Source organism: Pelobates fuscus, chromosome 11 (assembly GCF_036172605.1).
Source record: "Pelobates fuscus isolate aPelFus1 chromosome 11, aPelFus1.pri, whole genome shotgun sequence".
Lineage (NCBI taxonomy): Eukaryota > Metazoa > Chordata > Amphibia > Anura > Pelobatidae > Pelobates > Pelobates fuscus.
In genome coordinates this window covers 53,756,985-53,772,714 of record NC_086327.1, presented here as the reverse complement: position 1 = coordinate 53,772,714, position 15,730 = coordinate 53,756,985, and the positions used below count along the sequence as shown (strand labels likewise).

Below are 15,730 nucleotides of genomic sequence, written 5' to 3'. Positions count from 1 at the left end.
TAAGATTCTGGAATTGGGGCCCATCATAATTGTCAGCAGCAGGCCCAATAGGCTCTTATCTGCCCTGCCAGCAGAACATATTGCAACTGGGCCGCACAACTAGCGGTCCTGGCCGCATGCGGTCCGGGGGTTGGACACCCCTGGGTTAAAGTGTTGTTCTCTTTTTTCTATGTGTTTAAATAATTTATATATATATATATATATATATATATATATATATATATATATATATATTATTTTATTTTATATACATATATATATATATATATATATATATATATATATATCATTAGTTTTTTTCCAATTCATAACTTTATTTTACCAAAAATATTTCCATTCCTAATAATTTTAGAAAATTAAGGGACGACCAGGAATGTGTGCAAATTACTTTTATTTTGATGATTAAGATTTTAGGAGACTTCCATTGCAACCACCTTTTGTTGTAACTCAAGTTCTTATGCCAATACATTGGTTAAGATGTCAGTTAGGTCTTGTTAGCAGGGTTTTGGCTTAGATTACAAAGTGACAATGCCATCTGTACTTATATTGGATATGTTGTGTATACTCTGAAATATGGGGGAACAAACTTAATGAGTTATGTCTAGGATAATTTTTGTTCTTATATACATTATGATATAGTTTTGCATAAGTATATTAGATAATTGACTTAAATTAACAGGAGTTTGTTACTATTTGATGTCACCACAAATGTGATAATGTGTTTATATGATTATTATTTCTATACAGATAATCTACACAATGAGAAACCCTAAAGATGTCTTTGTGTCGAATTACCATTTTGCCCACGCCCTCCAGATTTTTAAAGAGCCTAAAAGCCTCCAGGAACATATGGACAATTTTTTACAAGGAAATTGTAGGTTGTTTTTTTTAGAATCTGATTGGTTTATTATAGGGGGATAACAGAAAACATTCCAAAAACCATGTTATATAGTATCCAGTTAGGCTAAGATTTAAAAATACGCAGGGTGCAATTTTTTCTTTTTACTAATATGACAAATGTTAAACATATTTTGACAAATTGTGGTGTCACTCAGGCCCATTAAAACCAGCTATTAGGACAGTATCGTGGATCATTTCCCTGTGATAAAGTAGGAATTGCTGATTGAAGGTTTACTTAAAGAGACATGCATCACTTGGCAGTTTTCTTAAACCAGCAAGCAAAGTCAATTAAACAAACATGCAAGAAAAAAAACTTTACAAACTTGGACAGATTGCATTATTGGAAACTCTCAGCTAGGACAGTTTCTTCAGCCTCCCCCTTCCTTCCCACCCACTATACTGCAGCTCTCAGGTTAATGTGCACTAGAACTAGTCATGCAAATAATGATGATGGCCAGGGAAACAATGACAGATAAGAACACACAATTGGGTCAGCGCTTAGTAACAGAGAATAATAAACAACAAGGCAGCAACCCTGAGAAGGGGGATCCCTCTCAACCCTTCAAAGTAACACTAGAAAAAGGATAGAGATGGAGACTGCGACACATAAAATTAAACAGTACTGAAAATCTTGTTCCAGCAGTGCAAATTGTCAAATATAAACATGTCTTATCAAGAAGTAAATGTAGCTGTGGTTTCTAAGTTCTTTATGCTTGGGGGATGTGTAAGACCCGAGTGTCTTTAGTCTCCATATGTGGGTAGAAGAAAGAAAAGGCAACCTAATAGTGCAATATGCCAAGACTCGATAGACAATACGTAGATAAGTGATATTGCACTCACATGTAAGAACTATAACCAGCTCTAGTGTATATCACAGAAACCACAGCTGCATCTACTTCTTGATAAACACTTTTATATGTGACAATTTGCACTGTTGGAACAAGATTTTCAGTACTATCTGTTTAATTTTATGTGGCGCAGCCCTTTCTGTCTCTAAACAATAATGACAGACTGATTCTCTGCATATAGAAAAGAGAGCAAATGTTGACTGTATACATAAAAGCTGAAGCATTTGAATGAGACAGTTGTCTCAAAGTAATGAACATCTCTTTAACTGGTGCCGTTTTGCACATGACATTTAAAAAAAAAACAAAAAAAACCCCGCAATGACTTGGAAATTTAGGCTTTTCTATAGTAAGTGACAGAATTGGCAATCTGGTTGGAATACGGTCATATCATTTTGTCCATCCAGACGCAATTAGGTGTTTGGTTAAAATCACCCTCTCCCCCCCCCAAAAAAAACCAAACAAACAAAAAAAACAATACGTTTTATAATTGGTATTAATTTGCACAAGATTGCCCTGTACGTAGGCAGGGAAACACTGGTGTAGATGTGACATGCCTTTGGAAGAGCATCACCCGGTTTAATAATGTCCTTTAAAGTCACAGAAGTTACACTTATGATGATATACATTTATGTACACTGCATTAAGAATCACTTTTATAACCTTACAGCTTTATATGGCTCTTGGTTTGATCATGTTAAAGGATGGATGCAAATGAAAGAGGATAGACGCTTTTTCTACATTACGTATGAAGAGCTTCAGCAGGTAAAAATAAATAATGTACATTCTTGTTAAATGACAGCTGAACAAAAAAAGTCATACCAAATAGTTATAGTGAATACAGCTTTCTTAAAGCGACCCTATGAGTATAACTTTGGCTTACTATAGTATTAATGGGCAATACAACTTTGGTTAAGGTTCCACTGATTTTTCATCGAAAATTATTCAAGTGCGATTCAAAGCTAGGTCTCTATTGCTGCCTTAATACACTGTAATCACTTCCACTACTGGGTGCCATGGGAAACCCTATTTTTATCAAAATGCTTATTGTGGCGAACAGAACCGTGTCACAGGCTTTTGGAGGGGCCTGCTTGCCAGCCTCCTGCCAAAAGACTATGTACCAGGTTGTACAAATATGTAAAGACCCATATTTTATTCCCCCTGGTTCGGCACTTGCCATTCATGCGCATACAACCGAACGCTGGCTCCCTAGACTTCAGGAGGACTTAGCTGCGAATGCCCTTCAACTATTTTCGGAATGAAGACTTCACGGTTGCCGGTCGGTCCCCCAGCAGCACTTAGCTGCGATTCTATAGAACTGTTTTGGGCATGGGACCATGCGTGCGGTCGGTCAAACTTTGACTTCCAGGAAATTCCTTAACCCCTGAACTGATCTGGGTGATTTTTGGATATGATATTGACCCAGATTGGGGCTATTAGGGGATGTAACGTGTGGGGGTTTCGTGTGTTTTGAGGGTATTTTTGAGGTTTTGTAAAAATGTGTTTTTTGTGTCTGGAGATAATTGAGTAAATACAGCACTTGATTTAATTATCTCCCAGGTAGGGAGAGGAGGGATTGACCTAGTTTGTATGGGAGTGTCCTGGATCTGAGAACCAATGTGATTGTATATTTGTTTCTACTGTGGTTTACTCTCAGGTTCAGCTGGGAGTGCCACTTGCATGGGGACTGTCATAAAAGCCCAGTTGTGGTTCCATTAAAATTAGAGTTGAGCGGACACCTGGATGTTTGGGTTCGCCAGGTTCGGCCCGAACTTCGGCAAAAAGTTTGAGTTTGGGACTCAAACTTGATCCGAACTTGACATCGAAACCGAACCCCATTGAAGTCAATGGGGACCCGAACTTTTGGGCGCTAAAATGGCTCTAAAAAAGTCCTGGAAAGGGCTAGAGGGCTGCAATAGTCAGTAAAATGGGGGTAAGAGTAGGACAAGTGCCCTGCAAACAAATGTGGATAGGGAAATAACTTAAAATAACATGAAATACATAAAGATTAAACATAATAATCTTGAACTAGGAGGGGGAGGTGAAGGAGTAGGAGGTTAAGGAGGCGGTGACCGTGGCAGTGTAGGTGGAAGCGGAGGAGGAGAAGGTAGCCAACACTGTTTTGTATTTGTTTTTTTTTTTATGTTTTTTTTTTTAATTGGGGTAGCCCCAAAATATTGGGACATATAAAAAAGAAAGAATAAGTGCACTTGAGTATAACAATGGCTGGGTGAGGCCGGTATAAATATCTATTCTGCACAAGGTACAGGCAAGTCTGGTGAGATCCATGCCTGGTTCATTTTAATAAATGTGAGCTTGTCCACGTTGGTTGTGGACAGGCGGCTGCGCTGTCTGTGATAACGCCACCTGCTAAACACATGTTCAAACAATACACTGGCTGCAGGGCAGGCCAGCACCTCTGAAGCATAAAGGGCAAGCTCAGGCCATGTGCCCAATTTGGAGACCCAGAAGTTGAATGGGGCAGACCCATCAGTCTCTACGTGTAGGCGTGTGCACACGTACTGTTCTACCATGTTGCTGAAATGCTGCCTCCTGCTAAGATGTTCCATATCAGCTAGTGGTGCTGGTTGTTGTGGCGTGCTGACAAAGCTTTTCCACATTTCGGCCATGCTAACCCTGCCTTCTGAGGTGCTAGCGGTGCCCCAGCTGTGTTGGTGACCTCTTCCTCCTCCTCTGCATTCGCCATGTGCTACCACTCAGCCCCCAGTGTCAGTTGGGAATGCCCTCAGCAGCACGTCTACCAGCGTGCGCTTGTAGTTGCGCATCTTCTAATCACGCTTCGGTGAGCGAATTAAGGACGGCACGTTGTCCTTGAAATGGGGATCCAGCAGGGTGGCCACCGAGTAATCAGCACAAGTTAGAATGTGGGCATTTCAGCAGTCGTTGCGCAGGCACTGCAGCATGTAGTCGCTCATGTGTGCCAGGCTGCCCAGAGGCAAGGACAAGCTGTCCTCTGTGAGAGGTGTATCGTCTGTGTCCTCCGTATCACCCCAGCCACGCTCCAGTGATGCCCACGAGCTGCGTTGTGTGCCACCCTGCTGTGAACACGGTTCCTCCTCCTCCTTCTCATCATCTTCCTACTCATCCTCCAGAACTGTGCCCTGGCTGGACAATTGTGTACCTGGCCTATGCTGGTGCAGGACCCCACCCTCCAAGCCACTTGTGAATGACTGGCCTGATAACCATGGAAATGACCCCTCTTCCTCCTCCTCTTCCTCCTGTGCCACATCCTCTTCCATCTTCGCTCGAAGCGTTTTTCAAGGAGACATAGAAGCGGGATAGTAAGGCTGAGAATGGCGTCATCAGCATTGGCCATGTTGGTGGAGTACTCGAAACAGCGCATTGGTGGTGAAGTGGTGCTGTTCCACAGAGCGACTGACCTGTGCATGCTGCAGCTGAAACTCCACTATCGCCTGCTGCTGTTCGCACAGTCTCTCCAGCATGTGCACCTTGTGGCGGTGAGGGGAAGGCCGAAGTTACGCTGCAGTGCAGACAGGCGAGCAGCAGCAGGGTGAGAACTTTGAAAGCGTGCACAGACAGCCCGCACTTTCTGCAGCAGCTCTGATATATCTGGGTAGTTTTTCAGAAATTTCTGAACCACCAAATTCAGCATATTGCGCCAGGCATGGGATGTGCGGCAAACAGGCTAGGCCCAGAGCTGCTACGAGATTTTGCTCATTATCGCACACCACCAGGCCGGGCTTGAGGCTCAGTGGCAACAACCACTCATCGGTCTGTTGTTCCATGCCCGTCCACAGCTCCTGCGCGGTATGGGATTTTCCCCCCAAACACATGAGTTTTAAAACAGCCTGCTGTCGTTTCCCCCTGGATGTGCTGTAGTTGGGGGTGAAGGTGTTACGCTGACTGGATGAGGAGGTGGTAGAGGAGGAGGAAGCGGAGTAGGAGGAGAAGGAACCAGGAGGCAAAGAGAAATGCCCTGCAATCCTCGGTGGTGGAAGGACATGCGCCAAACTGCTATCCGCCTCAGGCCCAGCCGCCACTACCTTTGCCCAGTGTGCAGTTAGGGAGATATAGCGTCCCTGCCTGTGCTTACTGGTCCACATATCAGTGGTTATGTGGACCTTGCCACAGATGGCGTTGCTCAGTGCACACCTGAATTTGTCCGCCAATTGGTTGTGCAGGGAAGGGATGGCTCGCCTGGAAAAGTAGTGGTGGCTGGGAACCACGTACTGTGGGATAGCCACCGCCATCAGGTTTTTAAAACGGTCTGTCTCCACCAGACGGAATGACAGCATTTCAAAGTCCAGGAATTTTGAAATGCTGGCATTCAGGGCCAGGGATCACGGTAGGGTAGATGGGGTACTTCCTCTTTCTCTCCAGTGTTTGGGAGATGGACAGCTGAACACTTCCATGGGACAGTGTGGAGAAGCTTGGGGACGGTGGCGGACATGGTGGCGTTGCTGCCACATCCTCTGTTTGCTGGGTGGCAGGTGCAACTGTCACTCCAGAGGTGGAGGTAGAGGCTGAGACAGCAGCAGAAGAGAAAGCAGGAGGAGCCTGAGACCTTTCTTGGTTTTTGAGGTGCTTACTCCACTGCAGCTCGTGCTTTGCATGTAGATGCCTGGTCATGCAGATTGTGCTCAGGTTTAGAACATTTATGCCTCGCTTCAGGTTCTAATTGCACAGCGTTCAAACCACTCGTGTCTTGTTGTCAGCACATTGTCTGAAGAACTGCCACGCCAGGGAACTCATTGGAGCTGGCTTTGGTGTGCTCGGTCCCTGGGTGCGGTACGCAGTGTGCGATGGGCAGTAGCAGGCGTACTGTCTAGGAGACAGCCACACCGCTTTTGCACCCTGCTCCCTCTTATGCTGTGCTGGTGCCTCTATGCGACCACCACCTCTTCCTCCAAACTGCACACGTCACTCGCATGACCTTGATTCCATGTGGGGTCTAGGACCTCATCATCCTCCACATCATCTTCCACCCACTCCTCAACCCTGCCCTCCTTGCCGATCTGCACATTGCAGAAAGTCACAGCAGCTGGCATGTGTTTCGTCATCATTAGAGACGTGCTGCTGTGGTCCTCGCATGTCCACATCCTGACAAATAAGTGGTTGTGCATCAGTGCATGCAATCTCTTCCACTTCTGGGGCAGGGCTAGGTGGATGGCCCACGGAAACCCCGCCAGCAGAATCATCAAAAAGCGAGTGCTGCATGACTTGTGGCTCAGACTGCTTGGCTGATTTGCAAGGGAGTGAGGTGAAAGACAGATGGCCATGGGCTGCAGGTGCCAACTCTGAGCTTTCAGCAGGGGACCGGGTGGGAGACAATGTGAAGGAACTGGAGGCACTGTCATCCACCCAATCTACTATCGCCTGTACTTGTTCTGGCCTCACCATTTGTAGAGCAGCATTCAGGCCTACCAAATAACGCTGAAGGTTCTGTCGCCTACTCACACCTTGTGCGTGTAGCTGGCACAGATCGACCATGTCCTCTCCCTGCAACAAGAGCTCCACCAACACGAGCAGCACCACGACCAGTGCCACGACCCTTATTTAATGCTCTCCTCATTCTTTGCGTTCATCCATCAAACTAACCAGATGGTTTATGTCAGGCGACAATGTAACTGCAAATAGTCAACAATTAATTTCTCTGAGAGTAAGGCAGTGCCGGTGTCCTAAAGAGAAAAAATTTCTAGAGGTCACACAGAAGTGTGACAGGCGTAATTAATACAGTTACTTCACAGTCTCAATAAATGTGAATTACACAATGTAACAGTAGTATTTAAGGGTTTTATTGGACTGCAAGAAATGCACCGCATGCCACAAATGTACTATTTAGCACCCAAAAAAATTAGAATTTTTCAAAGTGCGATGTAATCACAGTATTTGACAGTTCTATTTGACTCTCAGAAATGAAGTGCATACCCCAAATTTACTTTTTAGCACCAAAGAAATGTGAATTTTTCAAAGTGCGATGTAACCACAGTATAGTGTTCTATTTGACTCTCAGATATGAAGTGAAGTGCACTTCCCAAATTTACTTTATAGCACCCAAAATATTTGAATTGGTCAAACTGCGATGAAACCACAGTATTTGACGGTTCTATTTGACTCTCAGATATGAAGTGCACGCCCTCAACACAGAGTCTTGTCTCATGATTGTAGGGAACAGCTATACCTGCTCACTACATTCATTATACACAATCTGCACTCACTACAAACACACTACATTCATTATACACACTCTGCACTCATTACAAACACACTACATTCATTATACAAACTCTGCACTCACTACACACACACACACACGCTACATTCACTATACACACTCTGCACTCACTACAAACAGTACATTTATTATACATACTGCACTCACTACAACACACACTGCATTCATTATACATAATCTGCATTCACTACAAACACACTACATTAATTATACACACCCTGCACTGCACTATATGCATAGGAGAGTGTACATTTTTTGTAAAATACATTTCTTAGGGTGTGTGTGTGTGTGGGGGGGGGGGGGGGGGAGTGGGGTGAGTTCACACACTTTTTCCCCAGGACTTGACCCCTGGTAAGAGCTATACCTGCTAGACTCTCTGGAGTAGGAGAGGTCCACCCACTGGAAGCTGGATCCTGGGTGGGTGGAGGACAGTGAGACCCCAGCCAAGCTGCAGCGGCTAAGGTGCTTATGGTGGCTACTAGGAAGCAGCGATTGTCGGAGGCACCCAGTTGGGGTGCCAGGCGGTCTGTCACAATTATAAACTGTTTGACACACAGTGCCTTGACTTTTTACCTATTTTGTTACATTACAGACTTAAGTTCAATGTTTTATTAATCTGAATTTTATGTGATGGATCAGAACACAATAGTCTAAGTTGGTGAAGTGAAATGAGAAAAATATATACATAAAACTATTTTTTAGAAATAGAAAACAGAAAATTTGCATGTGCGTATGTATTCACCCCCTTTTTTTATGAAGCCCATAAAAAGCTCTGGTGCCACCAATTACCTTCAGACGTCACATAATTAGTGAAATGATGTCCACCTGTGTGCAATCTAAGTGTCACACGATCTGTCATTATATATACACACCATTTTTCAAAGGCCTCAGAGGCTGCAACAACTAAGCAAGAGGCACCACCAACCAAGCACTACCATGAAGACCAAGGAACTCTCCAAACAAGTAAGGGACGATGTTGTTGAGAAGTACAAGTCAGGGTTAGGTTATAAAAAAAATATCTAAATCTTTAATGATCCCCAGGAGCACCATCAAATCTATCATAACCAAATGGAAAGAACATGGCACAACAGCAAACCTGCCAAGAGACGGCCGCCCACCAAAACTCACGGACCGGGCAAGGAGGGCATTAAGCAGAGAGGCAGCACAGAGACCTAAGGTAACCCTGGAGGATCCACAGCAGAGACTGGAGTATCTGTACATAGGACGACAATAAGCCGTACGCTCCATAGAGTTGGGCTTTATGACAGAGTGGCCAGAAGACAGCCATTACTTGCAGCAAAAAACAAAATGGCACGTTTTGAGTTTGTGAAAAGGCATGTGGGAGACTCCCAAACTGTATGGAGGAAGGTGATGAGACTGAAATTGAACTTTTCGGCCATCAAAGAAAACGTTATTGTGACGGACCCTCCGTCAATCGATGCTCTTAGTGCTTACCAAGGACCATCAGCACTGCAACAGACACCATAAGCAATGCAGACCTCATGAACCGCTGCAGCTTGGTTGGGGTCTCGCCGTCTCCTACCCACCCTGGACCTACGACAAGGCTCCAGTGGGTGAACCTCTCTTCCTTCAGAGAGCGAAGTGGGAACAGCTCTTAGAAAAGCTAGTGATTAGCATCCAGGGGAGTATACAGAGTATAGCAATCCCCAGTATGATATAGCAGTACCCTACAACGCAAGACGAGGCTGCGATTTGAGGGTTAGAAGGTCTGAAGGTTTATTGAACAGCTTGAGTTTTTATACAGTTTTTCCCCACAAGGTTGACGCCCAGGTGAACCTTGTGGGGCACAGGATCAAGAATTAACAAACCAATAAAAACAGAGTCTTACATGCAGACACTCCCCTACAGTGTACACAATCCCTCCCCTCTGCCTATGATACAATTAACAAAGACAATGGGCTAACTCAATTAGCTCTAAACAGAAAAAAACATACATTTTTACAAACCCCAAAAAGTACCCCTAAATACAACATATCCCCACAACAGTCACATCCCCAGATAGCCCCGATCTGGGTGAACAACATATCCAAGAATCAGGTCGGTTTAGGGGTTCAGGAATTTCCTGGAAGTCTTACTTTTGGCCCACCGTGCACATGGTCCCATGCCCAAAACAGTTCCATACACTCAATGACAAAACACCACTGGACAATTTAAGATGACCGTCACCACATATTTGAATCTGTTACATTTAAAAGCCCAAGGGGCAGAAACAGTACTTTTGAACATGGGTTATCACAAGGCAAATATTCCCAGGGTAGGAGGCTGGCAAACAGGCCCCTCCATGACCGGTTGTCTCCTCTCCCTGTAACTCCAGCTGTAGCAGGGGATCTGGGTTGGCGGCCCAGCATCCCTGTAGGTCCGATAGAGAGACTTCGGTCCCATCTCCACCTGCCATTTGGGGGTCCTCCCAGGACCAGTCTATGAGGTCCCCTACCTCGGGTACCTCTGGTTGCTGTTGGGGAGGGAGACCAGTTGTCTCTTCTCTCAATAACATATTTGGCCACTGGGGAGGGAGACCAACTGTCTCCTCTCCCGGTAATATAGGCTGCCACTGGAAAGTGAGAGACTGTCCCTGCTCCCAGTAACTCTGGTTGTAGTTGGGGATCTGGGCCAGCATCCCTGTAGGGTCAGTGGAGAGACCACAGTCCCATCTCGACCTACCATCTGGGGGTCTTCCCAGGACCAGTCTATGGTGTCCTCCCAGCTGAAGGGCTCTAGGCCTGGATCTACCACCTTGCTCTCCTGCGGTATGTGGGGATATTTATGGGATAATAGTAGTAAACAGTTGAGAATTGCCCACTATTTCAATTCTCAGATCCCAAAGACCGTTATCGTGTAAGTAAAATGTATTCCATATAAATAAAATCACAATTTGTTATAAAAATAGATACAATTTATTGTGACAAATTAAATAATAATAATATGTAACATGCGTGATAATAATCAATGAATATTCAGTATAACATGAGTATGCAATACAAATGGCAATACATTCCAATGGTTAACACAGCCAATTGTCAAACAAGATGTATGACGGTGTTTCACAGAGCTTGCAGCGTTAAGCCATAAAACTTAGCTAACAGTTAGAATAACCCTTTCAATGCTGGCTAGACCTCCTAGGTAATTAAGATCTATTCTCATGTAATTTTAAATAAAATAACATTTAAACCAGCTCATTAGTCATTTCCTAGAACCATCCAATAAGAGTAATCTACCATGTTCTATAAGCAGAATTTTAACTTGCCTAAACAGATATTTTATCTTATTTTAGAGCAAATCAATACACCTGGATGAATATCACGATATGCTAACATGTGATATGTCACATTAATACATAATTATTCTTTTCCCATCTGCAGAATGGGATGTTATAACTATATATTCTTTAGTAACTAAGATTTCTAAATATCGAAATCTGATCGTGATTCATCCAGTCATATATCATGCTATTAGAAATTTTTAATTAAATTAGATTAATTAAATGAAACCATTATAATTACCAATTGAGTAGACATTCTCATCAGATGTTCTCAGGTAGCTAAGTGTCAAGGAATGTTTCTTTCTCGCTCTGACTCTGCTTTTCTTTCTTAGCCTGCTTCCGCCTCTTTGACTTTCCCCCCGACTGCTCACTCCTTTGCTTCTCTCTCTCTCTTCGTCTTAACTTTTAAAGGGAAAATTCTCTGTTCGTCACTAGGTGATAGACCAATAGAAAACTGGAGGTGTGGTTACCTTCCAGATAGCAATTTAAGTATTTGGTCTATAGAGGGCAGTCTCGTCCCACTAAACATACCTATCCAGGAAAGAGTTAACTTTTCCTGGTGGCTATTTTGACGTCATTTAGCTTATCTTTATGGTTATCTATAATTTAAGTTTTCTGTCAGTTCGAAGAGTTTCTTTGAATTTTCTTCAGACAGTGTGTCTCCAATTCCTGCTGTAATTTCTAATATGACAGTTATAACTAATATGACCCCTAAATTACAATGGGACCTTATACAATATCAAAAGTAAAATGAATTATTTAATCTTCTCTGTCACAAATGTCTGGGTTTAGAATTTATTCTATTCCATTAGCATTTAGACAGTCTGTCCATCCCCCGTTCTCATTTCTTATCACTTGATTTATATATACAAACATTCCTAAGCTCCCTGCTCAGTAGTTAGCATTACAGAAAGGATAGAAATCTTGTGTCTTTTGTTAGCTTGAAAATAACAAAATGGAGTCTGCTCTGTTCAGAGTGACTCTGACAATATACATTTTAATTTCTATCAAAGCACAAAATGTCTGCCGATATAAATACCCTGACAGGTACCTCCAAGGTATGTTGGGACTGACTGGAGCTGAGCTGGTATTTGTAATATTGCTCCAGATTCCATTCCTGGCTGACCATTCCTGCCTGACCAGGTCTGGTTCAAGGTTGGTCAAGTTAGGGAGACCCAGCATGGCTTCATGGTAGTCATGGATGTCCCAAAAGCAGGACTCTGTAGAGCTCCCAAAGTCTGGGTCATAAAATATTTCCCAGAACAGGCCAGGGCCATCCCTTGCCCTCAGGGACTTCGTAATTAGCCATCTCGGGAACAAGCTGGACCGCGTACCAGCGTAGCGCCTGGTACGTGTCATTGAGGTACAGTTCCCTCCACACTAGTGTCTCTAGTTTCTTCACCCACTCCCCCTGTGGCTGCTCACCAAGAAGAGGCATCCTCATTGCCACTCGGGCCTGTGCTTGCTGCTACCTGCTGGGAAGACGTTCATCTCGCCAACGTTGTACACTCTCCAGGGCTTTGTTCCACAGCTCCTTTCTAACCCCCTCTCGGTAGTCCAACATGGCCGCCCAGTGTGATATAGCAGTACCCTACAACACAAGACAAGGCTGCAAGTTTAGGGTAAGAAGGTCTGAAGATTTATTGAACAGCTTGAGTTTTTATACAGTTTTTCCCCACAAGGTTGACGCCCAGGTGAACCTTGTTGGGCACAGGACACAGAATTAACAAACCAATAAACAGAGTCTTACATGGAGACACTCCCCGACAGTGTACACAATCCCTCCCCTCTGCCTGTGATACATTCAACAAAGACAATGGGCTAACTCAATTAGCTCTAAACAGAAAAAAACATACACTTTTACAAACCCCAAAAAGTACCCCCCAAAAAAACATATCCCAACAACAGTCACATCCCCTGAAAGCCCCGATCTGGGTGAACAACATATCCAAGAATCACCCAGATCGGTTCAGGAATTTCCTGGAAGTCTTATTTTTGCCCCACTGTGCACATGGTCCCATGCCCAAAACAGTTCCATACACTCAACAACAAAACACTGCTGTACAATTTATGATGGCCGCCACCACATGTTGTAATCTGTTCCAGTTAAAAGTCCAAGGGGCAGAAACAGTACTTGTTCACATGGGTTATCACAGGGCAAATAGTCCCAGGGTAGGAGGCTGGCAAACAGGCCCCTCCAAAAACCAGTGGCAAAGTGGATTTCGTCACAGCTATGTCTGGCGCAAACCCAACACATCACATCACCCAAAGAACACCATCCCCACAGTGAAACATGGTGGTGGCAGCATCATGTTGTGGGGATGTTTTTCAGCCGCCGGGACTGGGAAACTGGTAAGAGTTGAGGGAAAGTTGGATGGTGCTCAATACAGGGATATTCTTGAGCAAAACCTTTACCACTCTGTGCGTGATTTGAGGCTAGAATGGAGGTTCACCTTCCAGCAGGACAATGACCCCAAACACACTGCTAAAGCAACACTTGAGTGGTTTAAGGGGAAACATGTAAATGTGTTGGAATGGCTTAGTCAAAGCCCAGACCTCAATCCAATAGAAAATCTGTGGTCAGACTTAAAGATTGCTTTTCACAAGAGCACACCATCCAATTTGAAGGAGCTGGAGCAGTTTTGCAAGGAGGAATGGGCAAAAATCCCAGTGGTAAGATGTGGCAAGCTCATAGAGACTTATCCAAAGAGACTCGGAGCGGGGGTTACCGCAAAAGGTGGCTCTTCAAAGTATTTACATGAATAGTTATGCACATTGACTTTTTCTGTTATTTTTTTTCCTATTTGTTGTTTGCTTCACAATAAAAAAAAAAATCTTCAAAGTTGTGGGCATGTTCTGTAAATTAACTGACGGAAATCCTCAAACAATCCATGTTAATTCCAGGTTGTGAGGCAACAAAACATGAAAAATGCCAAGGGGGGTGAATACTTTTGCAAGGCACTGTAATACCAGGTGATGGAGCTGGGATAATCTAGGCAACTTAACCACTATATCAAGCTCTAGTGTTTATGTTGCTTAGAGTGTCCCTTTAATTTATGTGATGAAAATATAATTTTGTCTCTATATTCATCAACGGTAAGGATGTTTGCATAAGTTTTAAGGAAGGAAAACAGGTAACTGGAAAACTCATAGATGAGGAACACAAAATAAGGACAGTAGAAGAAAATATATGCATATTTAACAGATTGTTGATCCAAGGAGAATTGTGACTAACATTTGGAAATCAATATGGATTTGTAACTCTTTTTTTTTTCTTTTTCTGAGAAATTGTCTCTCTAATGCCTGTTTTCACCTTTTAGGATCAACAGCAGAAACAGAGACCCTTGAAAGTATAGACTGGATGGACTTCAGTCCAATATGTTACTGTGTAATTACATACCTCCCAACATTTGAACTGGACAAAGAGGAACACTTTAACGTTAGGGGTGTGGCCAGTGATGGGGCTGTTTTGAGACATTTTAAGGGACTTACTAATGTATGCAACTAAAGTGCAATTTAGAACCATGCATCTTATTTACATGTACTGGTTTCACACACCTATTTACACAGACTAAACGCTGATAGTACTACACAGACACATCACTGTGAATATTAATGCTTTAGATCTGTTACTCACTCAGACACACCAACAATGTGGAGCTCCTAGAAAAAGAGGCACAGAGGGATTTGGGCCCCAAATAGTTGTCCCTCCTAAATAAGCACACTTGGAAGGTATGCAACTATGACATGAAATAAATATTCTCTAGCATTTAAATGTAGCATGAAAGTAATAGCTAACCACTGACATATAGTTGCTGTGAGTTCAAACCTGTTACTTTCTTCATCTACAGGACCTCAGAGGCTGTGTGCTAAGGATATGTAAGTTCCTAGGACAGGAATTAGAAGATGAAGCAATTGACTCGGTTGTAAAAAATTCCTCTTTTAAAGTCATGAAGGATAACAAGATGGCAAACTGGACCACAATACCTTCAGATGTATTCGACCACTCTAAAGGTTCCTTCATGCGTAAAGGTACATGTTTATGTATACTTACACCGGAAGTGGCTAATGTGCTGGTTCTTTCTCGCCTTGACTACTGCAGTCCCCTTCTCAGTGGTCTTACGTGTTTTCAGCTTGCACCGCAGCAATCTATTATGAATGAGGCGACGAGGCTCATTTTCCTGTCTGCCCGCACCTCCGACGCATCCCCCCTCTGCCTATCCCTACATTGGTTTCCAGTTAGACATAGGTTCAATTTAAGATTCTTGTGCTTGCTTACAAGTCCCTACATAATGCTGCTCCAACCTACCTATTCTCCCTAATACACAAGTATGTCCCTCTGCGCTCTGCCGAAGACCTACGTGTATCCTCTGTCCGTACTCCCACATCTGATGCTTGCCTTCAAAACTTCTCCAGGCTGCACCTTTCCTGTGGAAATCCCTTCCCTTCTCTGTTGGACATTCACCCAGTTTCCACTCCTTCAAAAAA

At 43.6% G+C, this 15,730-nt stretch overlaps 1 protein-coding gene across 1 annotated transcript in view; it reads left to right on the top strand.

Annotated features, from left to right (window-relative positions):
- The window catches only part of LOC134577988 (sulfotransferase 2B1-like), a 68,164-nt gene that overhangs the window by 42,762 nt on the left and 9,672 nt on the right, over positions 1-15,730 (top strand). The window contains exons 4-6 of the mRNA XM_063436948.1: positions 748-874; positions 2,416-2,510; positions 15,094-15,274. Coding sequence (XP_063293018.1) covers positions 748-874; positions 2,416-2,510; positions 15,094-15,274 — 403 coding nt within the window. The remainder of the gene's footprint in view (positions 1-747; positions 875-2,415; positions 2,511-15,093; positions 15,275-15,730) is intronic.